This window comes from Juglans microcarpa x Juglans regia, chromosome 5D, assembly GCF_004785595.1.
Source record: "Juglans microcarpa x Juglans regia isolate MS1-56 chromosome 5D, Jm3101_v1.0, whole genome shotgun sequence".
NCBI classification, from domain to species: domain Eukaryota; kingdom Viridiplantae; phylum Streptophyta; class Magnoliopsida; order Fagales; family Juglandaceae; genus Juglans; species Juglans microcarpa x Juglans regia.
In genome coordinates, this window is record NC_054602.1 from 24,472,853 (window position 1) to 24,499,255 (window position 26,403).

Sequence of the window (26,403 nt, forward strand, 5' to 3'; positions counted from 1 at the left end):
TATACTATATACTGCTAGTTATCATTAGGTACATTGTATCTTATCTGTCATGTACGAAGGGTATGTAACCTTGTGTTGCATGTCTCGGCGCTTCAGTTTTTGCCAAATCCCAAGTGGAATTTAGGGGCGCCACATATTTTTAATCCAAATTCAAAGAGCAAAAGGAAAAAAAAAAAGAAAAAAAAAGAAAGAAAATAGAAAGAAAGAAAGAAAGATAGTAAATCAATGGTAAAGAAAATGTAAGGCTATCATTACCTCTGCAATACTAAGAATGATTTCTTGAACTTCGTTCGAGGTATTTCTACTAAACTAGATGTAAGTTTTTTCCTTGTGCAGAAAATCAATTGGTTTTCCTTAGGGAATTGGTTTTGCAGAAAATCAATTTGTCATTAGCAAAGAATAGATGATTTATATGTAAATTAATATACTGGTGGGCCGACAAAGAAAAAAGAGATTTATCCATTATATATATATATATATATATATATATTATATTAGTTTCTTAACTACAATTTAGTGATTGATTTTCTTAATTTAAAACATTAGAGTTTAATATATAAATAGATAATTTATATTACAAGACATCAAAACTATTTATTTTAATAGTTAAATTATTGAGATTTATTGTAGAATTTATAATATCTTTTATATAAATCACAATAATTATTATTTAAAAAAAAATGGAGCTCAAACCCAGCTCTTCCGTTTTCATTGAGCTCTTCTCTTGTAGTTGTAGACTTCTTTAGGCCTAAATTGTATAGCAAGATACTCTGGTTTCATTTCATCTCATCATCCAAATGCCATAAATACAAATATTTTTTAATTTCAAATATCCAACTTTTTCATTTAATTATTATCTAATCATTATAACTTTTATAAGCTTCCAAACAAAACAAAAAAGATAATTTAAAACTTTTTCAAATCCCAAAACAAAAATTACGTTCTAACAATATTTCAACTTTCTAATATTTTTATTCAAACTTTTCTCTCATTTTCTAAAACTCCTTAAACATCTTAGCTCAAACCATTTCAATAATATTCACAAACTATTTTACTATTATTTACATATCATTTTATCTCATTTCACTATCTAAACTAGGCCTTACTGTTAAATAGCAAATAGCATTAGGTTTTCAAAGGGCTAGAAAGTACACAATTCTGTTGTGGATCATTAAAGTTGAGATTGCATCCAAAGTATCAGCTGTTGAGATTGGTAGAGACTAGAGAGAAGCGTGATATTGATTTATCAGCAAATGTTAGTCTTCTACATTCTTATAGCTACAATCTACGCTGATAACAAGTTAGTTAATCATGATGATACGTATCTGTTAATGCAATCTAAACAATAAACCAGTGTCCATTGCCACCAAACTAAAACCAGCGTTAACAGGAGAGGAGAAAACAAGAAACAAAGAAAGAGAAAGAAAAGGGCACATTACATTACAATGGAGGCAATGCTCCTGACGTTTATTGTTCTCCCTCTTTTCCAGGGTCAATCCAGCAGTATCTAGGTAACAATGCTAATAATATCAGTCTTCTTGTCTACGACTCCTACCACAAGCATCATGCCATCATCGCCATCAGAAAGCTGGACCCACAATCTTCATCTTCTTTTACCCTCCATTTTCCCAGGTTTGTTGCCTTACACTCCTATCGTTTGTGTCGCCGCCATCAGAAAACTGAGCCCACACACTTCGACTCTTACCCCCTCCACTGAATTCCTCCTCGCATCCTGCAACTGTCTTGAGGAGCTCAGATTGCAGCAACGGGCAGTTCTCCTTCAGATACTCGAAACCATCCGACCGCATAACGGCTGTAAGTTGTAACAAATGGGGGGGCACTCAAGAGTATCAGTAAATGATAAATAAGAGCACAGTGAAACAAAAAGGTTTTGAAGATAATGAAAACCTTAGGCTCCATTCTTGATTTCCCATGTTTTAAAAAACTTCAGGAACACCTGAAGAGCAAAAGATTTTTATAAACAGGATGTGCTGCAGTGCTTTATCATAAATACATGATATCATCACCTTCCACGCTTGAGCAGGGTTAATTATTTATTTATTCCGTGTAACTAGATTAAGTCATTATGACAAATAAACCATATCTAGTATGACCCAATCAATTATGGAAATTACCCTCAATATAAAACTTAAACTGGGGATCAGCTTGAAGTGAAAAAGACTCACAATGGCGTCAACTAAGGCCTCATTTGAATAGTGAAATTAGATGAGATGATCTGTAAATAGTAGTGAAATAGTTTGTAAATGGTAGTGAAATGTTTGAGTTAATATATTTTATGGGGTTTTGGGAAAGGAGAGAAAAAGTTGAATACAAATATTATAAAGTTAAAGTATTATTAGAATATAATTTGTTAATATTATTCTTGTTTTTGGATTTGAAAAAGTTGAATTGTTTTTTGCATTTTGTTTGGATCTTCTAAAAAGTTATAATCATTAAATGAAAAAATTGAAGATTTGAAATTGAAAAGTATTTGTGTTTGTGGTATTTGGATATTGAGATAGATGGGATGGGATGACTTTGCTATCCAAACCAGGCCTTATTGACCAGCTTCACAAGAGAATGAAGATACATTTCCAAGATTTTTAATCTGAGGTTTCAAAATAGAGAGAGAAGGGTGTCCAAGCCAAAAACACCACTCAAAACAAGAGGAGGATGAGGATGTGAGAATTCCGCGGGGTGAAGGCTCAAAATTAAGATGGTAGAGGCCATAGACTTCATGCCCTATTTAATTTCTCTTCAGCCATGAGATCCTAGAAGATACATAAAGATTGGTAAAAAGTCACTCAAAATTGAAGACTTCGGGTAATCTTATCAAATATTCATCTGCTCCCAAATTAATGATCCATGGATCTCGGACGAATGAAAGAAGACGTGGATGTAGTACATGATTGAGCAAAAGTAGTTGTGGAAAGTAAAGCAGCTCGTTTTCAAGACAATAGCTGAGCATATTCATACCTCGGTATGGTGATCAATTAATTACGAAACTTGGGATGTATCTTGACTAACAGCCTAATTGATAGACCTAGATGCCTTGCCATGCAAATTCTAACAAAAGTCCACTTACAAGGTTCAACACCTCGAGTATCATCACCCTTAGCGTACATCCATTACGTATACCTCGGCCACCAAGCCCGACAGAAGGATAGATCTAATGATAATGGCTCAGACTTGGTAGCCATTAGGGAAAAAATACGACACAAACCAATGCAACTGGCATTAAACCAACACAAAAGTATACAATACAGACACGGATGGAAAGCCAAAGAAAGTAGCTTGAATCAGGATTGGAAGTGTAATACCCCGGATTGTTGTAATTGTGTATATGAAGATGATGAATGAGATCCCACATTACTGTTCAAACCCTTATAATGAAGTTCAAGGCACTCCAATTGTAATATTAACTAGTCATTTCAGAGTAAAGCCAAACTCCACTAGAACTATGAGACTTGAGCCATGCATCTATAATGGACTTGTCCTGATGAGGATGTCAGGGATTTAAGGGATGAAGATTGGATTGTCTGACTGTGTATAAGAAAGTGGTGAATGAGATCCCACATTGCTTGGGAGAGAGAATTTGCTCTATATAATGAATCCAAGGGGCTCCAATTATAATATTGACTAGTCCCCTTAGAGCATGGGCCTAGATGTGACTTGAGCCTACCTTGAATCATCACATAAAGGTAAAAAATGGGGATGAAACAGGAGAAAAGGGACAAGAAATACAAAGCAGCACTAAAATGGGAATTTTGGCCTGTACTGGCTTGGCATCGACTTGTATCAGCATGCAGAAGCTTCATATTGGAAAGCGTCAGCTTGTATGGAGTCCAAACCGATCTTAACCAGTGCAGATCCAAATCATTATGTACCGGAAAAGGGTTGCGAATTGGACCAAGTATGGATTGACCCACATATATTCGGGTCGGTTCATGCATTTGCTGAATAAGGTTAAACAAAGATGAGGACACCTGCCACAGATAGAGATAACCATATTCACTTTGCCAAACATCTGCTATTTTGGATAGGAATAGAGCCTTATTCCAAACTAGGAATAGACTCGACCTGAAGCAAAAGGAAGAGAGCCGACCACCCAACAACCAAACACTCTATGCTCTTCAATTCCACCGGTGAGAAGCGGAACTACTGAAGTCTTTGGCAACAAAAAGCTAGATGGTTGGCACAAATGGCGAGGAACTCAGCTTCAGCCACCTACACCCGATCATGGTGACGACAATGTCCGGAAAACTAATCTAAATGATAATGAAAATCACCACCAGCTTAACCAGAGGCATCGCTAGGCGTCCACAACTGACACCTATCAACTAAAAAACGATGACTTTAGAGGCTTTCAGCACACCAAGTGGACACCAATGACCATAAACAGCAACTGTCAGCATTCCCTTTTTGTGTTCAAGACATAATAAAAAAGAGGACAAAATTTGCAGTTGTTGAAGGCCTAGCAAGTTTTCTTTGTTACCATTTAGAAGTTAGGTTTAGAGAGAGGGAAATGCAAGGAGGATAAGTGATGAGGAAGAACTACTAGCAAACCCATAATGACTCAAAACATTGTACTTTGCTTAGACAATCGCAGCAACATCCATGGTGTTTGATATAAGATAGAAAGAGCTATTCTACAAGGAAGCCTTACACCACATACCTCCACCTAACCAACATGTGATTTGTCATTTTTCCCTTCTATTTAAACACATATTTAAGCATTAAGATAGAAGACTTAGGCCTCGTTTGTTTTCGGAAATGAGATGAGTTGAGATAAAAGTTGAAAGTTGAATAAAATATTGTTATAATATTATTTTTGTTTTGGGATTTAAAAAAGTTGAATTGTTTATTTTATTTTGTGTGGAAATTTGGGAAAGTTGTAATAATTAGATGAGATGAAATGAAATGAGAATAGTTGTAAAAACAAACGAGGTCTTAGAAGGGCAAAAATGACAAACCACATGTTGGTTAGGTGAATGCGTGTGGTGTAAGGCTTCCGATTTTAGATAGAAAATCTAAGCATGAAAAGTCAAGCAGGAAGAACTTACCAACAAGGTTTTCAGCCGCAAATTTTAGGCAAACCGATTTTAGATCTGAAGCATGATAACGGTCAGCAAGGGCCAAAATATTGGCAACGGAATCTACAGATATATCTCTACAGAGTACAGACTCGCACATCAGTCGGAGTCTAGGCAAAGCATATTTTTCCGATGCAGCTAACAGTTTTGCAGCAAATGTGTCAGATAAAGATGGCGTGCAAGATGAAGTAGATGCCAAGAAATCCTCATCTTCAACAAGAGTATCTCTGTAGATGTAGTGAAGCAAGGCCTGTTCATCACAAGCAAGAAAGTGTTATAAACAAGGAAAACTTTATTGAAGGCTCTACCTGCGAGCAAAACCCAATTCCTGAACAATTCAAAACCATGCCGCATTAAATCCCAGGCACGAGGGAAACAGAAGCACTATTTTTTGGAGAAGGCTACCTTAAAAACATTGGGTTCCATATCTGTAATGACTATTTCAGGATTATCTTCATCCATTCCGTCAAAAAAATCAGTTTCAAACACAGGAGAACGAGCAGCCAGCACCAGCTTGTGAGCATGAAACTTTTCCCCAGACACAATGAAAGTAACATCTGAACATTCCTCGTTCTCCAATAACATACCAAAATGTGCTCCAATATCAGATTCAGGGACGTGTATGGAGTGTAGTCTTGAACAATCTATAGCAGAAACCACAACTCCAACAGTACAATTTATTTTCAAGCAATCATCCTTAAGGAAAACTGATGATTCAAGCATATTCCGTCTGAAAAATCGTTTGTAGCCCCTGATAAGCCAAGAAAGAAAAGGTAAATTGACCAAAAGACAGAATATTAAGCATTAAAGAAGACCAAAATAAAAGGATAAAAATAGTTCATTTAGAAGAGAAGAAAATAGTTGTAAAGGCTCAAAAACACGAAAACCACTTGCAGAAGTCTCCAAGCTATTGTGTATGCTTCCAACAGATTTTAGTCGGATGTTACCAACAGATGTATGCTAGGTCAAAAAAAGCATATGCAGTAAGAGGGTATTAAATTTATATCCAGTTTTTTATGTTATGCAATGCACGAGGTGATGGAATGTTGAAAGTATACTTTTTCTAGACTAGTGAAAAATTGAATTCATTCTAAATATTTAGGCTTGATATTCCACATGTAGTGATAAGGTACTAAGAATGTGTAAAATTCGAGCAAACAGAATTTATCGCAAGTATGGGGCAACCTAACTGCAACTAGAGTGAAACAGCAAAGGAGAAAAGAAGGACTCCTTACAAGATGCCTGGTAAATCAGTTAAAAACTAAAATTTGAGAAGCTTTATTGCTGGTCCTCAAGCATGTCAGTTCTGAGGCTACCCCTCGAAAGAAAAAACATTTCTACAATAGACCATTACTATGATACAAATTACCGACTCATAATACAAATTACTATGATACAATTGGTTTTTGTTATATAAAATGTATGTAGCATCTTTTTTTCTTTAATTCTCGACATTGTTCAACAACTTCAATCCCTATCTTTCAGTGTGTAGAGCAAAACACAACCATGTGATAGTGTTATCCCTACAGTTAAATGCCAACTAAAACAAACTTCTTCTTTGAAAAATAGAAGAAGAAATCGCTCGCATAGCTTGTGCCACATAATTTGGCACATCGTTCGCTCTACCATTTGTCACGGTCATTCAGGACACTACACTACTTCTCCAAAACTTGCATGGCTCTTTGACCCCTTTTAAACCAAAAAACCCTAGGGCTAGGCCTTGCTTAGCTCTACAGTCTGCAGATTAAGGGTGTAATCGGTCCTGTCTGGTCTGGTTTTGGACAAAATCTAGGACCGAACCGGTATGTACCGGTTTTTCATTTTTTAAAACCGATTACGCCCCGGTTATCCTCCTAAACCGGTACATCCGGTTTTACCGGTTTCCGGTCCGATTTTTTTAAAATATAAAAAATATATAATAAAGTATTACTTCTTATGATAAAATGTTATTAATAATTTAATATATATATATTATGTTTAAAGCATATGATCAACTAAATTTTTATCTTTAAGATTAAACTTTTATTTTATAAATTATAATATGAAATTATTTCATATATGATATATAATTATATATTATATATAAATATAATATATAATTATATATTATATATAAAACTTATATATATAAATATTTTGTATAATATATAAAATTAATTTTTATATATATATTTTTTCCAACCGGTCCGGTTCGATTTCGGAAACTACGGAACCGAAACCGGACCGGTTCCGGCCGGTTTTCATAATATAGGAACCGGTTCAGGACCGGACCGGTTCAAAACCGGACCAACCGGTGCGGTCCGGTTTTCCGGTTTAAATTTACACCCCTATTGCAGATCTACAATAGAAAAGAAAAACCATTCCTCTAGATACACCACAATAGACAAATGGGACCATCTTCCACAGCTACAATTTGAGTGTTGCCACTTAATCCTCTCCAGGTTGCAAGTCTACCAATCATCTAGGCATAACCCATTCTAAATGACTGTACTAAAGAAACCATACCACATGGTGCTAGCAACCTCACAATGAAGTAGTAGACGGTCTATAATCCCCCCTATAACACCAGTCCAGAACAATATTCTATCATTTTCTTAGGTTATCTGTGATGATAACCTTCCCTAAAGAAGTTGATATGAAGCAAGTTGTTTTAGAGGCATCTGTCTTCCATATACTCTTCCAAGGGAAGGCATTCATATCCTAGGTGGTTCAAGCCTGATATAATGAGCAAACAGTGAACTTCACTTTCTTAGATGAACTTCATAGAAGTTTGTCTACACTTTGAGCCTTAATTCTCATAAGAGTACAATAAATAGATTGAAGAAATCTAGGGACGTGTCAAATTCCCACTCTTGCGCTGCTTTGTGGAAACTGACATTCCACTGAGGGGATCCATTGGAAAGTGCCAATAGTCAACAACTGAAACCTCCTACATCCTTGCAATCCTAAATAATTCAGGATAAGTTTCCTGAAAGGTTCTCTCATCAAATCTTGCGCCATGCAAAAATATGATCCTAGTGCCATCACATATCTCAATTTTGGTGCATATGGTGAAGACCGCAAGTCCTCTTGTAACACCCAGACCCAAAATTTTATAGGCTTGGATAAAGACTTTATAAGTTTGGACCACATGCCCAATTTTGTTAAGGCTAGACGGAAGATTATTTTATTGGGCCCATTTGCCCATACCTATTATTTGAGGATCTAGTTTTTTTTTTTTTTTTTTATCAGTAAAAGATAGATATTATATATATGAATGAAATATGCATAGCCCTTGTACACAGGAAGTGTACATAAGAGCTCCTAAATACATTCTAAAAGCGGTAAATTAAAGATAAGAATTCCTGAACAGTATCCCCATGTAATACAATAGTGGAAAACCAACACATTAGTGTGGGGAGAAAAAAATTCTTCAACTCGGATATTGTGCATTCTTTATCTTCAAAGTAACGCGCATTCCTTTCCTTCCAAATACATCACATAATACACAACGGAATCATCTTCCACACTGCTGCCACTTGAAGACAGCCTTGCATCTTTGGCCAACAACCCAACAAATCCATCACCCTAATAGGCATAACCCAAGCAACATCAACCCTAAGAAAAATCTCATCCCACAACACCCTTGTTACCTCACAGTGTAGTAATAGATGGTCCACAGATTCTCCATTCTTCTTGCACATGTAACACCACTCCAACACCACACATCCTCTCTTTCTCAAGTTGTCCGTGGTCAATATCTTCCCAAGAGCAGCACTCCAAACAAAAAAAGCTACTTTAGAAGGCATTCGAGACTTTCAAATGTTATTCCCAGGAAACGGAGTAATATCAAATTGTGTTGTCAAGATGCTATAATACGCCTTAATTGTACACATCTTGTGATTATTAGACCGCTACTTCAAGCTATCTCGCTGTGTCATAGTAGTCTCCGTGGAGTATAGTAAGCTGAAAAATTCTGAAACAATAGGTAATTCCCAGTCATGGAAATCCCTATTAAAAAGAATATTCCATTGGTACGCACCATGAGAGAATAAACGCACATCCGCCACTGATGCCGCCCTATTAACTGCAATACGGTGTAAGGCTAGAAAAGCCCTTTCCAATGCGTGATCTCCACACCACACATCCTGCCAAAATCTGATTCAGATGCCCTCACCAACTACAAAACGGATTTGATTTGCAGAACATGGCCACCCCTTCCTTATATACTTCCATAAGCCCACACCATACCCCCTTCTCACTTCCTTAGAATGCCAACCTCCCCAAGCAACACCATATCTAGCATCAATAATATCCTTCCACAATGCTCCCCCCTCCAAATAATATCTCCAAAGCCATTTTTCCAATAAAACTTTATTAAAAGTTCTCAAGTTACACACTCCCAACCCCCCATTCACAACTGAGGCACATACAGTCTTCCATCTTACCAGATGAAATTTTTTTTCCTCCCCCATGCCTCCCCATAAGAACGCCCTGAAGAGTTTCTCTACTCTGTTCACCACCCCTACAGGCATAGGGAACAAAGATAAAAAATAGGTGGGGAGGTTAGTGAGAGTACTCTTGGTAAGAGTAAGGCAGCCCCCTTTTGATAAATACACTCGTTTCCAGCCAGCTAGCCTTCTCTCTATCTTCTCCACTACCCCATCCCATATAGTTCTATTCTTGAATGTTGCTCCCAGCGGAACGCCGATATATTTCATTGGGAGAGAGGACACCTTACAATCGAGCAGGCTTGCCAAGCTTCGGATATTAGAGACTGCAGACATAGGAACCATCTCAGACTTGCCCAAATTCACCTTTAACCCCGACACTACTTCAGAGCAAAGCAACAATGCTCGTAAAGTTTTAATCTATATCCGCTTCACAAAAAAGTAACGTATCATCTGCAAAAAAGAAGGTGTGAAATGATAGTAGGGCCACCAGAACCATTACCCACCTGAAAACCAGATTAGAAACCTCCCCCAACAACAGCCTGCACCATCCTACTTAAAGCCTCCATAACTATCACAAATAGAAGAGGAGATAAAGGATCTCCCTGTCGCAATCCCTGTGAACTATCAAAATAACCAGTAGGTGTGCCGTTAACCAAAACCAAGAAATGGAGTAGGTTCGGACCATTAGGCACAATATGAGGCCCAACCCATTAGGCCCACATATGGATGGATAACTCAAGTATTTTCAAGCCAAAGCCATTTGATACTTGGCTTTTAAATTCGTGAGATTAGGAAACCAGCCCTTTTGGATAAGTTTGAACCAGATGAAGGTTCCAAGAAACCCCCTAGATGAAGGCTATCCATATTTAGGCTGTTTTAGAAGAATTTTTGTACCAATAAGAGTCTGTTACAGCCTGCTAAGGACTCTTTTGAGATAGGATTGTAGCTGTTCCAGATCTGAAGAAGTAGAAATCAGCCCCATTTATGACTTCTAAACGGATCCAAGGAATAGAAACATATTTACCCTATAATTCCTAGCCATTAGGATTCTTAGAACCCTTTTCTAAACAAACTGTGAGTTAAATTCGTACAGCCCCATTATTTGGTTTTTCAAGCCTCATAAAAAGGACTATAGGGCCAGAAGACTGGGAAAACAAAGGTTGCTGTGAGTCTAGAAAGTTTTTAAAGCAATCCCATGTGATGTTCGTTAAAAAACCAATCCCTAACCCTAGATAACTGCTGCAAATATACCAAGGAAGATGTCAGCCTTGTTTTCTTGAGCTTCTTGCTTAATCATTATATATATATATAAAAAAATAAAAAAAAATAAAAACCCTACGAAAGTTGCTGCAATTTCAGGAGATTGAAAAACAAACCTCACCCTATCAAGTCCAACCCTTTTTCAGCAACTTCAAGTAGGTGATTATTGAGACGTTTGATATACCCTTATGCGTATCGTAAACAATGTTTTTAAAGTATTATGTATGTATGGCCTTTTATTTAAAGCCCTTTTTGAAGTACCAAGTTATAATGAAAGTGATTTTGAATGCCATGTTATTATGTGTTTTTGTAATGACCTGGTCCAATAATTATAAGGTTGGAATACTGATAATTTTTATTAGGCCTAAATTATATTTAATGGGCCATATTGAATAAGCCCATGAGCGATAAATTATTGAGGTTGATTAGGAGTTTTAATTAGGCTCAATAATTAGGTTAAATCTCATTTATTATTTATTGAACGAGTTAGACTCCTTTTAGAATTAAAAGATCAGCCATTAGAAATTTATTTTAATCTAAAATAACCATTGACTAAAGTCTCCTACGTAGTCTCAGTCACTGTCAATCCTACATTGAATGTACTAGATCATGTTTTTAAATTCATACTCTTTTTTTGAGTGATCACGACCGAGTCCAACTCGAACTTGAACTAGTCGGCATCCTCTCCCAAATCTCTTTATAAATATCTCCATTCCATGTGTTATTTGGAAAAAAAACCATAAACCTCCATAAGTGCAGCGGCCAAACCCAAGATACCCAGTCTAGCATAGTGATCGATTTTGTGTCCAAAATTTTAGAAAGCAACACTATAAAATAAGTAGTTTGATCATAAATTAGAGTTAGTACAAGTTAGCTAGTTATGTATATTATTATTAAAGCTAATTCTTCGGAAGTCAGTGTTTATGTACCATGCATGTCATTCATAATGTTTCATTCAGCATATTATAGTTATGTATATATTATGCATCTTATATTGCATAAGACATGTAAATTTTCATAAGATCATATGTAAGATAAGCTTAAAATAGTTAATCAAATGACCATTCAGGTGCATGGTACCAATGCGAATTTATGAGTGGACGTCAAAGCCACGGACCCAAGTGTGGTCCACCATAGTACGCTAGAATACTATTAGCGGCTCCCCTTGTAGGGGCAAAATGTGGGTCAGTGCACAACCTTGCACACAAGGTTAAGTGTGTGGGCCAGTATGATAAGTAAAATAAGTAAAATAAGCCAAGATAAGTCATGCATGTAATAAGCATAAATATGAATGATCATTATTTTAAGTTCTAAGCATGAAATATTTTATGAAATCAACCTTATGTAATCAACCCTTGTTTCACATGGAAGATGAGAAGACCAATCCGATGAACTAATCACTGCGATTGAGGCAAGCCATGCGCTTGAAACTAAAAGTTTCAAGAAAAGCAGGGAGTTACAGTGTCTTTCTTGGGCAATCAACTACGACGCTAAGGGTGGTAGCTCAAGTAGAGGAAAGTCTAAACAGAGGACATTGTGAAGACGGGGGAATCAAGGATTTAGGGTTGGGTATTCGGGTAGAGTTTTAGTTCTACGAGAAACAAGGGTTGGGGACCGGTCTGTTGTTCTTTTCACGGGCTTTTTAGGTCATTAGGGGGTTTTTGGGTCATTTTGGGCAATGTGTTTTCTTATATACATTCAGTGTACTTGATTTCTCCTTTGATATATAATATTTTTTACTTATAAAAAAAAAGTATATTTACGTTATGATGGGTTTCTTACTGAGTCATAAGACTCATTTTAGTTTGTTTTTATGTTTTTAAACCACCCCAAGTCAGAATATTTATGAAGGTAGAGCTACAGAACAGGACTTAGTCCAAGGAGACGTGACAATGACCTAGATCATGCACAGAGTTCAAGTTATGATTTTTATGGCAAAGATTTTGAGAAATTTTAATAAATGCTTCCGCGCACTCCCTCTTATGATCTTAGTTTTTTTTTTTTTTTTTTTTTTTTTTTTTTTTTTTTTATTTTTTATAAAGAACGATTTTATAAAATCTTTGTATCTAGCGCAATGATAAAAAAATATTTTAAAGTCAAGTTTAGTAGTAGCATACTGATTCCCTAGAATTTTCTAAAAATGACTTTATTCGTAACCATGGGGATTTGGTTGTTACAGTTTTACATGCATCATGATATATTTTCACTTATGATTAAGGCAAGTGTTATTATATATATGTTTTGCATGCATTATGATAAGAAAAATAATAGACAAGTTATGAAAGAAGTTTTTAAGAATTGGTCATAAGAGATGCATGGTACCAATGCAATTATGCGTGGATGTGCAAACCACGGACCTTAGTGTGGTCCACCATAGCTATATTATGATAAGTTGAGTGGTTCCTCTTGTGGCCATAGGCAATGGAATCGGTACACAACCTTGCACATAGGATTAATGTGTGTTGGCCAATAAGGCAATGATATAATTAAAGAAAGGGAAAGACAAGTAGACAAGTTTGATAAGTCAAGCATAGCACGTGTAGAATGTTATGTTTTATGAGTATCCAGTGTGAACAGAACAAGTTTCATATTTTGTAAGCATAAGTATTAAGTATGTACATTTTCAAGAAAACCCAATTTTTATTATATTTACTGTATGATGTACTTCATGGGGGTCTTACATGAATTTCAAGAAAATGGAAGGTTTGAAAAAAGCCTAAATGAAACTTTTATAGCGCTCATACCAAAAATCCTAGAGTGGTAGAGGTAAAAGATTATCGTCCCATTAGCTTGGTGGGCGGGTTGTGCAAAATTTTCTCTAAAGTATTGGCAAATAGGATGAGCAAGGTGTTGGAAAAGTTAATATTGAAGCCTCATAATGCCTTTGTCAAAGGTAGGCAAATCCTTGACTCAAGTAGACTCAAGTAGGGAGAGCCGGGGCTTTTGTGCAAGCAGGATATGGAAAAAGCCTATGATCATGTCAACTGGAGTTTCTTACTTTACATGCTTGAGAGATGTGGCTTTGGTACCAAATGGTGTACTTGGATCCTTCATTATATTTCTACAGCATGTTTCTCTATATTGGTAAATGGCACACCAAAAGGCTTCTTTAAAAGCTCACAAGGATTGAGAAAAGGTGATCCTCTATTGCCGCTACTCTGTTTTTGTGATGGAAGCCTTTAGTAAAATGATTTCAGGTGTCGTAGAGGGTGGGTTCATATCTACATTCTTAGTGGGGAGGCAACTATTGGCTCGCTCAACATATCTCATCTATTATTCGCCGGTAATACCTTAATCTTTTGTGTGGTCGGCCATGATCAAATTTGAGCTTTGAGGGCTCTCCTATTGGCTTTGAAGTTGTATCAGGGTTGAAGGTGAACTTGGCCAAATGGGAAGTAGTGTCATCAATGGGGATGTTCCTAATGTGGTGAGTTTGGCTTTCATTTTGGGATGCAAACTATATAAGCTGCCCATAAAATATCTTGGCCTCCTGTTGGGCACCACATTCAAATCGAAATCTATTTGGGATGATGTTCTAGAAAAAATGGAGAGGAAATTAGCTAAGTTGGAAGAGAATGTATTTATCCAAAGGTGGTAGGGTCATCTTAATCAAAAGCACTCTTTCCAATTTGCCAACTTATTTCCTCTCATCATTCCCGCTTCTCCGCCAAGGTGGCTCATTGAATGGAGAAACTCCAACTTGACTTCTTGGGGGGGGGGGGGGGGGGGGGGATTAATGACGAGTTTAAATTTCACTTGGCGAAATGGGCCATGATATGTTCTCCCATCAAAGAAGGAGTTTTGGGTATCTGAAACTTGAAATCCTTTAATAAAGCCTTGCTTGTTAAATGGTTATGGAGATATGACCATGAACGGAGGGCTTTGTGGAGAATCGTCATCGAATTGAAGCAAGGGAAACCATGGGGAGGACGGTGTTCTAATGAGGTGAGTGGGGTTTTGGAAGTAAATAAGAAGAGGTCGGGATACATATGCAAGTAATATATGCTTTGGATAATGGAGCCAAGGTCAAATTTTGGCATGATATATGGTGCGGCGATAGGGCACTTAAGGAAACTTCTCCACAAATTTATGGTTTAGCAAGAATGAAATAAGCCTTGATTGCAGACCTATTAATCATCTCCAATAGTATTCCGATGGAATGTTACATTTCTCAGAGATACACAAGATTGGAAAATTGATGTTTTTTCGGCGTTCTTTGACCTTGTGTATTCCACTCATTTGTCGGGGAGAGTTGAAGACAAGATTTTTTGGTACCCCTCTAAGAAATGGATATTCACAGTCTGCTCTTTCTACCAAGCCATGACCACGCACAACACAAATCCATTCCCATGGAAGAGCATTTGGAAGACAAAAGCACCTCTAAAGGTAGTATTTTTTGTATGGACGACTTCTTTGGGGAAGATCTTCACTCTAGACAATTTGAGGAAACATCAAATCATAGTCAGGGATTGGTGTTGTATGTGCAAGAAGAGAGGAGAGTCCCCGTTGGCCATCTACTAAATTGTGAGATTGCCATGACTTTGTGAAATGGTCTTTGCTCGGTTGGGACTAGCTTGGGTGATGCTGAGAAGGGTAAGCCACCTCCTAACTTCTTGGAGAGACATTCGGGGCAACTCTCAAATTGCATCAATATGGAATGGTGGTGTATTTGGAGGGAGAGGAATGCAAGAAGTTTTGAAGATCAAGAGTGGTCAACGGAAGAGTTAGAAACTTATTTTTCACTACTTTACTACATTGGTCGATTATAATTTATTTTCATGGCATGACCTTCCATGAATTCCTTACATCACTAAACTAGCATGCTTAGGCGTTGCTCTTGTATATGTCCCATATACTTGGGCTCTTGCCTACTCTTTTTATCAATATAAATTTGTTTACCGATAAAAAAAATGTCCAGGTAAAGAAGATAGTGTTTACGAGTAGACGGTCAGTCAGAGATAATGTATCAAGGGATTTTCAAACTTAGTTAATAAGTCTTTTTACACAAAAAGATTCATTTTAAATTTTCTTGCTATGAGACTATTTTTTATGTTATGTTTTTTGGGAATTTATTTCCAATAAAGGAAGTATTTTTTTTTTTTATCATGTGGGTTCCCTTTACCGGGCATAATTACGAACGTACCTAACACTCCTAACCTACAAGAAGGGGGTGTTACACCTCGTCTAATATTTTTTCACAACCCTACCCCATGTGGTCACTTTGCCATATTAGAATACCATTTGCCCCAAGTATCACCATACTTGGCACCCACTACAACTTTCCAAAAAGTTGTCGCTCTCAAGTTGATATCACCGCAACCATTTCCCAAGTAAAACCTAATTAAACACAAGTAGAGTTTTTATACCCAGCGGTCCCCCTAATATCGATGAGCATGCCTTTGTTCAATTACCAGGAGATATTTAAATTCTTCACCTATCCCACTCCATATAAGGTCCCATTGTAGCTTTCCTGTGCGTTTGGTCACTCTAGTAGGAAGGGAAAAAAAAGACAAGAAATATGGAGGCAAACTAGAGTGTACTTTTAATCAAAATGATCTTATCGCCTTTAGACAAGTACATACTCTTCTAAACGGCCAATATGCGTTCAATCTTTTCAATAACACCATTCCAAATGGACTTCGCCTTGAATAAGGCTCCCAAAGATAGACCAAGATACATCATAGGTAGAGATGTCTCTCAAACCAAAATGATACCTCACAAACCAAAAGATTAGCCAGGCTCGCCACATTAGAGATGTCTCTCACTAGAATCAATTATAACTTTCCAAAATTTACCTATAAACCAGAAACAGATTCAAAGCATAATAGTAGACAAGTAAATCATCTTCCAACTAGCCAATCTGCATTAGATATTCTCAATAACACTGTCCTAGTTTACCAATAAAAGAAAACACTATCCCAAATGGACTTTCCCTAGAGGCTAGAACGAGGCTCCCAGGGATAGACCAAGATTCTTCATAGGCAGATGTGATACCTTGAACACAAAGATTAGCTAGGCTCGCCGCATTAGAGATGTCTCCCATGGGAACCAATTCTAACTTTCCTAAATTTACATTCCAACCAAAAACAGATTCAAAGCATAATAACAATGCTTGTAGGGACGGAAGATTATCTGGATCTGGCCTAAAAAATATCAAGGTCAACTGCAGACAAGAGATAAGATATATTAAGTGTGTGTGGAATGCTAGCCTCCCTGACGATCCAATGAGAAAACCAACACACACTATAGCTGCCATCATCTTGCCAAGAGTTTCCATAACTATAACAAATAGTAAAGGAGACAATAGATCCCCTTCCCAGAAATAGCAGGAGCTCCTGAAGAATCCCTTTTAGGAACCGTTCACGATTTGTACTATAGATATTCAATGATCTATACAAGAGGGTCATTTCTCCCTAAAACTACATGTTCATAGCTGAACAATAAAGGCATGCCTAGTTGACACGGTCATAGGCCTTCTCCATATCTACCTTCCAATGTAGCCTTGGTTCATCTGAGTTGAGCCAACTATCCAAGCATTTATTGACAATAAGCACTGAATCTTAGATTTATTTCCCTCTTACGAAGCCATTTTAGGGCCTTGAGATTATCTTCTCCACTACCTTAGCCAATCGATTGGCAAGCACTTAGGCTAGGATCTTGCATACCCCATTTATAAGGCTTATGTAATAGTCTTTAAAATCCCTACACCAACTGTTTCGAGAATGAGCACAATAGAAGTGGCATTAAGACCCTATCCAAACTTATTGAAAGTATGAAACTCTTGAAATTCTCTCATTATGTGAAAAAGATATAAAAAATAATAATAATAATAAAGTAGTAGAGCCACCTTAAAAAGAAAAACAAATCAAGTCCATATCAAGCCTTATCTTTTATTTACTTTGTCTGTGAAACCCCGAGTAAGTATAGATGGTGAATGAGATCTGACATTGCTTGGGAGGGAAAGGTTCTTAGGGGATGCTAGGTGAATGAGATAAAATGAAAATTTTGTGAATAATAGGTAATATGATTTGTGAATGGTAGAGATAGAGTTAGTTTGAGTTAAGTATGTTTTGGATTTTGGAAAATGAGAGAAAAAGTTGAATAAAAAATATTATAAAGTTAAAATATTATTAGAATATAATCTTTTAATATTATTTTTATTTTAGGATTTGAAAAAGTTGAATTGTTTTTTGCTTTTTGTTTGAAAGTTTGGAAAGATTGTAATGATTAGTTTGAAAAAGTTGTAATGATTAGTTTGAAAGTGTTTTTATTTAAGTGATATTTGAGAAGAAAATGAGATAAGATGAGATGAGATGAGATGGAATGAGAATTGTTACCAAACATCCCCTTACTCTTTATAATAATTCCAATGGACTCCAATTGTATCATCAACTAATCCTTTCTAAGTGTGGCCCAGATGTGGCTTGGGCCTTCCTTGGGTCATTGAAGTCTATAACCTAAGGTTTGAAGGGTTAAAGACTTCTAGATAAGTGGATTGCCAAGGCAGTTCAAAAGAAAAAAAAAAAAAAAAAAATTGGTGGAAGAACAGCTGCTGGAAAATTGTTTTTTCGGCAAAAGTGAACTTGGGCAGAACCCTAGTGTTAAGCCTATTGGGGTTTTACTTTAGACATGGATAATAGGTCATGGTTTTAGTGTCCTTAAAACATGGAAGAAGTGCTGCACAATGGTTTTGGGTGTGGCACAAAAAAATCTGAAAAAGGTGCAGTCTCATGGTTAGTAATGAGATATAACCTATCAGAATCCTACTTATCAAAAAAAAAAAAAAAACTATCAGAATCGTAGGCAATTCTCTTGAAAATGTAGCCATTCAGGTTGACCTAGTTTACGCAGCACATTATATTTTCTGAAGTTATGAAAATATTTTTTTCAGCGTGGAATTGGCTTGTCGAGCTTTGTTTAAGAAATTTTAAGAGTACATTTTAGTTTGTTCTATGCAATTTTACTAGTTATTTCTCTTTTAAAGAAAAGCAAGTATGCTGTTCAAGTTTTTATGGAATAACGTTTGACTAAAATGTTTATGCTAATTGTATTGAGTTATTATAAGTGCTGTGTCCAGTATATATTGCACTTTGAGCATCCTTTAAATATTTTTTTTAACCCGTCAAGGTGCGTCCTCCGCACTGGCTTGCAAAAAGATTTTTCTACCTTGCATAATGGCCAAAAGAATCAATTACCCTCCAAAAGAACCTAACCAGATCCTGAAACTTTCAAGCATTCCCACGATCAACCCCTACCAGAATATGAATGAACTTGCCACAATGAGCACACGATCAACCGCAAAAACTATCCCAAAATTACTAATTATTTTATATCATTACAACCTTAAAACTCCAAAAATTAAAAAGAAAAGCAAAAGACTACATATAATGTTACTTAGCACATTCTACCCGTATACTCTATATGCATACCATAAATTGAACAAAACCCTAGAAATTTCTCAACAAGATCGGAATAAAAAAATCCCAATCATTTGTAAAAACCAATACCATAGTTGCACAAGAAGTTCAAAACATCCATTGAAAACCCTAAAATTCTTGATTACTGACCAAAAATATAAAGGAGGAGAAGGAAAGAACACTTACCACATGCTGCCTCTATACTTGAGGGTGTATGGCCCGCTCTCGAGGGAGCGATCAAAATGGCTATGGACCTTGTGCTTCCCGGCGCCACTCTGATCGAGAAGAGTGAGCTCGAAGAGGGCTCGAACGTCGGTTCCCTCGCTGGCGAGCGCGATGAAGACGGAGACGTAGGTGGAATTGTCCTCGGGGTTCTTGCCGTCCGGGTAGAAATAGATGGCCCACTGGTAGCCTCCCACGGTGAAGTTGTCGCTGGCGATGTGCTTGCCGACGCCGATCCCTTTAGCCAACGAGTAACCTTTGATCGTGAAGTTGTGGGACCCGTTAACGGTCTCCGTTACGGACCGGGAACTGCTGGGGGACCCCAGCCGGGGCTGGAGGGGGACGAAGACAACATGATCTTCTGATTTGTTTCCAACAACGAGTGCCGTGGTCTCTGATTTTGGGGATGTGAGCGAGCTAGGAGATGAGGATGATGGGAAGCAAGATAAAATTTTCTTTCTGGGGTGACTTTCCAAGAAACCAAGGCAAGATTTATTTTGCCAAAATGGAAAAAAATTGGATAAGATAACAAAACTTTGATACCACCGTCTAATTCATAGTTATTATATAAATGTTAGTAGTGTCCGCACAAAACACATTACACTTATTTTTTATTTTTTTAAAATTTTTAAAATTATTTTTGGTTTTAATCTTTTTAATCTAATTGAATTATTCTACTCATCATCTATATACCATATATTTGATAAAAGAAAAAAAAATCATATATAATATATAGTGTATAAGATGATGAATAGAATTTTTCATTTATGAATCGTTATATTCATTAAAAGCTATTAGGTATCACAATCATAACAAATATTCTCTTATATATATATATATATACACACAAGTGGCTATCAAACCACTTATAAGAAGTGGATTAAATACTTAAGTATTACATTGTTTAAGAGGTGAATGTCAATATAAATTCCATGACTCATTACTTGATATGGTTATACTAAGCTCCCGTTTATTTTAATTATTATCCCAATTAAAACTAGAGACTCTTCCTAATGAATGGAGATTAGACAATATTTCAATTACCTAAAGTAAAAAATAATGCTATATTTGATCTTGATTATGTATATCAGAAATTAGATGGATCAATTCAAAATATGTGGCGCCCACGACCCTTATGTAAGGAGATATGGGAATCGAGACGTCGGAATGATGACAACAGGGTCACACATCCCAACGTTAGTGTCAAGTGTGTGTACATGCAACAGTGTACAAAAACAACGCAGCGGATAATTAATACAACTAAGTACCAGAATTGTTAATACAATTTAAACAGTCAGTAAAAATGTTTAAAAATTATACAGTCATCCAAAATAAATATTTTACAAGTCTCAAACCAAAACGAGTGATCCCAGATCACTTCTCCGGCAGAGCCGAATCCTCAGGCTCACCCTCAGCCTCATCTGCATCGAAATATGTGTTACCACAAAATGGTACCGCAGGCAAGTATAAACCAAACAACTACGAGATAAAAATACATTAATGCGACCAACATGCATGTATATGATGAAATATGCATTATTCTCAAAAATACTATTTTCCCTGAAAATAGATATTTTCCAACATACGCCAAAATCCCATTTTGGCCCAAAAAGAATACTCCGTCATTTTCCCAGAAAATGACCCAAATCAATAAAATCTCATTTTTCCAGAAAATGAATCACATAAAATCCTTTTAATCAACACACACTATTTTTCCAGAAAACAGCCCATTATTCCATTAACCAATGCACCATGATCTCCCCTAGGGATCATTCGCAAGTCCTGACTTCGTAGCGATGCTCAGTTCCGCGTCCAGCGAGTTCGTGGCCAAGCACCCACTACGGAACGAGCGATACCCAGTTCTGCGCCCAGCGCGTTTATGGCCAAGCATCCTCTAGCCCCCACCAGCAGAGGGGCCACGGAGTCGGCACGAGACCATCTCGTCCGATCCCATTGTCGCCTAGCGACAACCCAGGGGACGTCACTCAGTATATTCCGCTCCCGAGTGACCAGAGGAGCTCCACCGAGATAATGCCCCATCTCGGCTTGGGGTCGTGATACACACGCACCCAAAATCCTTTAACACATGAAGCCAATGGTGGTGGTGGTTTGCCGTGGGTGGCGGTGCAAATGGTGGTTTTAGGCTAAAAATACCCAAATCGGAAATGGGGTTGGATGTGCTTCACCGGTGACGGATTGGAGCTGGGGTTGGGTGCATTGGGTTGCTAGGAGGTCGATGATGAAGTGGTGAAGAAATGGTGGCCGGAGGTGGCGTGACGGCGGCGCTGGAACAAAGAGAGCGTCGCGGCTTGGTGTTGGGCGTGAGGGCTATCAGCGGCGAGATAGAGGCTGGGATTTATGGGGAAGGGTCGCCGGCCGGTGGGGGAGCGAACGGGACGGGCGGTGTCGTGCACGGCGGCGCGACGGCGGTGGGTTGGGTGAGGCGACGGACGCACGGGGAAGGGGAAGGGGAAGCCTGTCGCGCGGGGGGGGGGGGAAGCTGGGGGAAAGAAAAAGAAAGAAAAAAAAGAAAGGAAAGAAAAGAAAAAGGGAAAAAGAAAAATGAAGGGAAAGAAATGAGGTCCAATCCTCACATCTTGGGTCACAGAAAATTATCCAACGAAAATGATTTTAAAATAGCAAATCCATTAAAATAAATTAAACGTAATGATACAATGAAAATAAAATAATTAAATCTCACAATCAATTAATTTAAAAAGAAGAACAATTTAAATGTACAACAATAAATAAATATTAAGAAAACATAACAATTTAATTTTCACAATTTAAAGATCATAAAATAAACCATTTAAAATATCCGATAATTATAAAATAAGAGAATAAATTTTTTGAATTATTAAAATAATCATTCAATAAAAATACACTAAAATACAGGGTGTTACAAAATATCTTTCAACCCTTTAATATACTCATCGTAAACATGACTGCAAATAGAAAGGCCGGTGATTTGATTCAAATCCCACAAGGTTTTTTTTTTCTTTAAATGTAGGGTATTCGTCACCCAGTTCCACTACTCACAAGTGCCCCTATAAATGCTTGCCTCCCTTCGGTAATACTCTTGCACGACTCAAACAACACCATAAATGCCAGCATTATCCAAAGTCTCTCGATGATTATATAGATATAGAACTTGCTTCATCCATTCTGTGTGACGCCCTCGGCCCCCGCTTGGGACTTGACGGTGACTGAATGCGTCGAGACATGTAACATAAGGCTACATGCTCCTCGTATATGACAGTTAAGATGCAATGCATCTAACATCTATCAGTGTGCAATAAAAATTCTTTTTCTATCAAACTTATGCACAGTGGCAAAACAAAAGACACATGGTGCCAATAAGTGTAAATATCCTGAAACTTTCATATAGGATAAACACTTCAAAATAAAATTTAGTGTTTTCCAAAAGAACTCCCAAAAACATGGGACCATAACCAAAATAAATCTTGTCCACAAAAGATAATCATTGCCTTATGAAGGAAAGAACTTAAGGTCCTATAGGGCCGGTCCTTGTTGGCCCTTTCTTGACTTAAAATCTTCCTCAGCTCCTCAAACAGCTTCATGATCTTCGCTAGAAATTGGTTAGCTGCTTCCAGCCTATCTAAAGCAGATGGCTTTGAGGGACCCTCAGGGTGCTCCGTGGCATCCTTGACTGTCTTGGGAGTAGGTCTCTTGCACTTTCCCATTGGGGTTTTCTAAGCATGTTACAACTTCTACCATTCCGGGTGGAAAATGGTAGTGAAAACTATCACAGTGAGATTTTGAGAAATCTCAATAAGCAAACAAACAACATACCACAAATATCATAAGCATATAAAAGTAAACACAAACAAATGCATAAACATGTACTTATGATATAAATCTTTGACTTGTGCATCATGGACTTTCTCATAAAAATAACATTTTTCATCTTTTAAGCTCTTATCACATGTTCATATTATTTGAACTTGGGTTCTTGTTTATATCATAACATATCATGCCAATTCATATCATATCATAACATACAATTCATATCATATCATAACATATCATATTGAGAATAAGTCTCATCATTCCTTATCATTTCATTCATATAATAGTATATCATGGCATAATATATCATGTCATTTCTTATCATATCATGGAACTCAAATGCCTTGTTCATATCATGTCATTCACATATGTGAATACCTCACGACTCCCCTAAGCACCGTATGTTTCCCGCTAGTTACCACATCAACCAACGATCCACTTGATCGAAGTGACTACATCATAAACATAAACATATTCTTTACGTCAGTTGGCGTATTTCGCCTTCACCGTACTATGCACCCACTAGCTTTAGGTGCAACCTCGCTCCGGTATCCTTCATAGGAAGCATTCGAGGTCTATCGACTATAATTCATTGACTCAGGGGTTTCCACTCGACTTTAGACACTCCAAAGTGGACAGGGAGTTCCACTAGGGCATTTTCCCGTCTTAGCATTTGGGGTCGTTATAAAACATCTTTCACTCTTTCTTTTAAAAACATAGACCCAAATGCATGAGACATGTAATGTGGACTCATGACGAAACATAACTCTTATTCATGCAACATGTAAAGCCGAAAAACATAGCTCATCCCATAGCATGCATCTCATGTCATAGCTTGAAAACACTAGAACATGCAAACAAAGATCATTTCATGCAAACATATTTGATTCTTTCATCAAAACATCAAAACATAATTTTTATCACCCAAAAGATGGTCTTGGCCGATTCATTTAGGCCTTCTAAACTATGTATTTTCATCATTCCAACTCATAACATCATGCCTCCATTTAATCTTACGTCCAAACAAATATGCAAACCAATAAACATGGCAAAATTGAAACTAATATGTATTATATTTGAGACATAGCTTAATCATACTTCACAAGACATTGCATCTCTTCATTTTCAGACATAGCTGAAACTTGCATAATAGAAATACTAGATTTAAGGAACAACTCCATGCAGTAATACATAAGGGTTGAATACTTCATCATGGAATATCATGCTTCCAATCACAATTTCATACAAGTATTCATAACATCACATAAGCCGATTAATAAGCATGGAATAATAGCCAGTCATGATTGAGCTGAATTATTGCATATTTTATACATCTATAATCCATATATTTAAATTATTTCATTACATTATTACTGATTTTAGATGAAAAAATGATTAAAATGCATACATCCAAGTTGTGATTTAAATTGATTTATAGCATAGTTAATGCTTGATTTTATAATTTGTGATTTAATTGGACAATATTTATTCACATGCACAATACATTTTTTATATTCTATTCTTTCTTTCTTTTTATTTTATTTTATTTTTTCTGATTTCTATTTATTTATTTATTTTTCTTTCCAAGCCAAGAAATGCAAAAGCATGAGAAAAGTCAAAGAAGCACCAAAAGGCAAGTAAAAAAGGCACCAACATTTTTTATCTCTTGGTGTTTGGATTTTGGATGGAAGCAACAAAAGACAAGTTTTGGATTTCTTTAAAAACGTACGCCGCACGGAAGAAAAGAAAGAAAAAGCAAGAGCTTTTTTCGATTTTAAATAGAGAGAAACCTAAGGATGCTGGTGAGTTTTTTCACTTCGATTTTAAGACGCAAAAGAGTTTTCTTTTTTTCTTACTTCTAGAGACACACAGCAGCGTTGTGCATTGAAGAACCTTGAGGGGTCCAACGTCTGCTGCTGCCTAGCCATCCTCCATTGCCTACCATCTCCATCTCCATCTCCATCTATTTGGTTTGCTCTTTTCACTCTCTATTATTTATTTAATTTTAGTTTAAAGTTTATGATATATTTTTGAGATATTTGGCTTAGACGTTTGGGCAATTTATATGCTGTTTATTTACTTGATGTTAGTTATTTTTCTTGCTTCTTTAAGTTTCCACTAAATAGATATTACAATTGTTATGAATTGATTTTGAGAATTTATGACTTAAATACAAGGATGAACCCTAGAATTTTGATTTTGTGCTTTTCAATTTTCAACTCATATTGCATTAATTATTTTCTAATCTAGTTTGGTTTTATTAATCTTTTAGTTGCATTGCATATTAGGTTAATTATGACTTAATTAATTTCGGTTTTATTAATTAAATTTCTGATTAATTGAGATTGTTTAGCTTAGTTGGTTCCTTGATTGCTAATTTCAATTTATTAGTATTTTACATTTCATTTCGACACTAAAAAAAATCTAAAAATATGAATCTAGTCCATAAGTAGTGCCCTTTTTATTATTGTTGCACTCTTCTATTCATTGTACATACCACAACTTTTATTTTCTCTTTGTGAATATTTTCACTATTTTAAATGAGTTTGATTTTAAGTAACTTTCTCTGAGGAGATGATCTAGGAATTTACTCATAATTATTACGCAACATCCTTACACTTGGGACAGCCTTTGTGCTACTCATTTTTTAGTGAGTCAAGTTTTTGGCGCTGTTACCAGGGATAGTTGCTTGACGTAAATTTAAACTCGTTCTTTTTATTTTTATCTCAAATGTTTCTTTCACCATCTTATCTTTGATTGAACATTTCATTTGTCATCTACTACTCAGTCGCTTGAACCTTACTTATGCAATTTGAATTGATATTTCATGTCATGGGTGAGAGACAATTCAAATAGGTTGTTTAGAGTTACATCGAGCACTGAGAGTAGTATACACAGCTCAGAGATAGATAGCTCTTCTATTTTTTCTACAGACGAGGACATTGAAATTGAACAAACCATGGCTGCACCTGCACCACGCACTCTTAGGGATTATTTATAGCCCACTCGCACCACTACACCATCATGCATTATTTTCCCTCATGATGCACCTAATTTTTCTATTAAACATGGCATGATGATGTCAATGATACTTCAGTTCCATGGGATAGATTCTGAGAGTCCTTATCAACACCTGACAGATTTTGAGATGGCTTGCATTACTTTTAT

The 26,403-nt window shown here is 36.6% G+C and overlaps 1 protein-coding gene across 1 annotated transcript; it reads right to left on the bottom strand.

Moving 5' to 3' along the window:
* Positions 1-1,223: 1,223 nt before the first annotated feature.
* On the bottom strand, positions 1,224-23,129 carry LOC121265833 (BTB/POZ and MATH domain-containing protein 4-like). The gene is made up of 5 exons (XM_041169502.1): positions 22,999-23,129; positions 19,390-19,974; positions 5,499-5,844; positions 5,064-5,343; positions 1,224-1,813 (listed from the first exon to the last, which is right to left on the bottom strand). The coding sequence occupies exons 1-5, from the start codon at positions 23,127-23,129 to the stop codon at positions 1,614-1,616; spliced, it is 1,542 nt and encodes a 513-aa protein (XP_041025436.1). The 3' UTR covers positions 1,224-1,613.
* Positions 23,130-26,403: the final 3,274 nt, after the last annotated feature.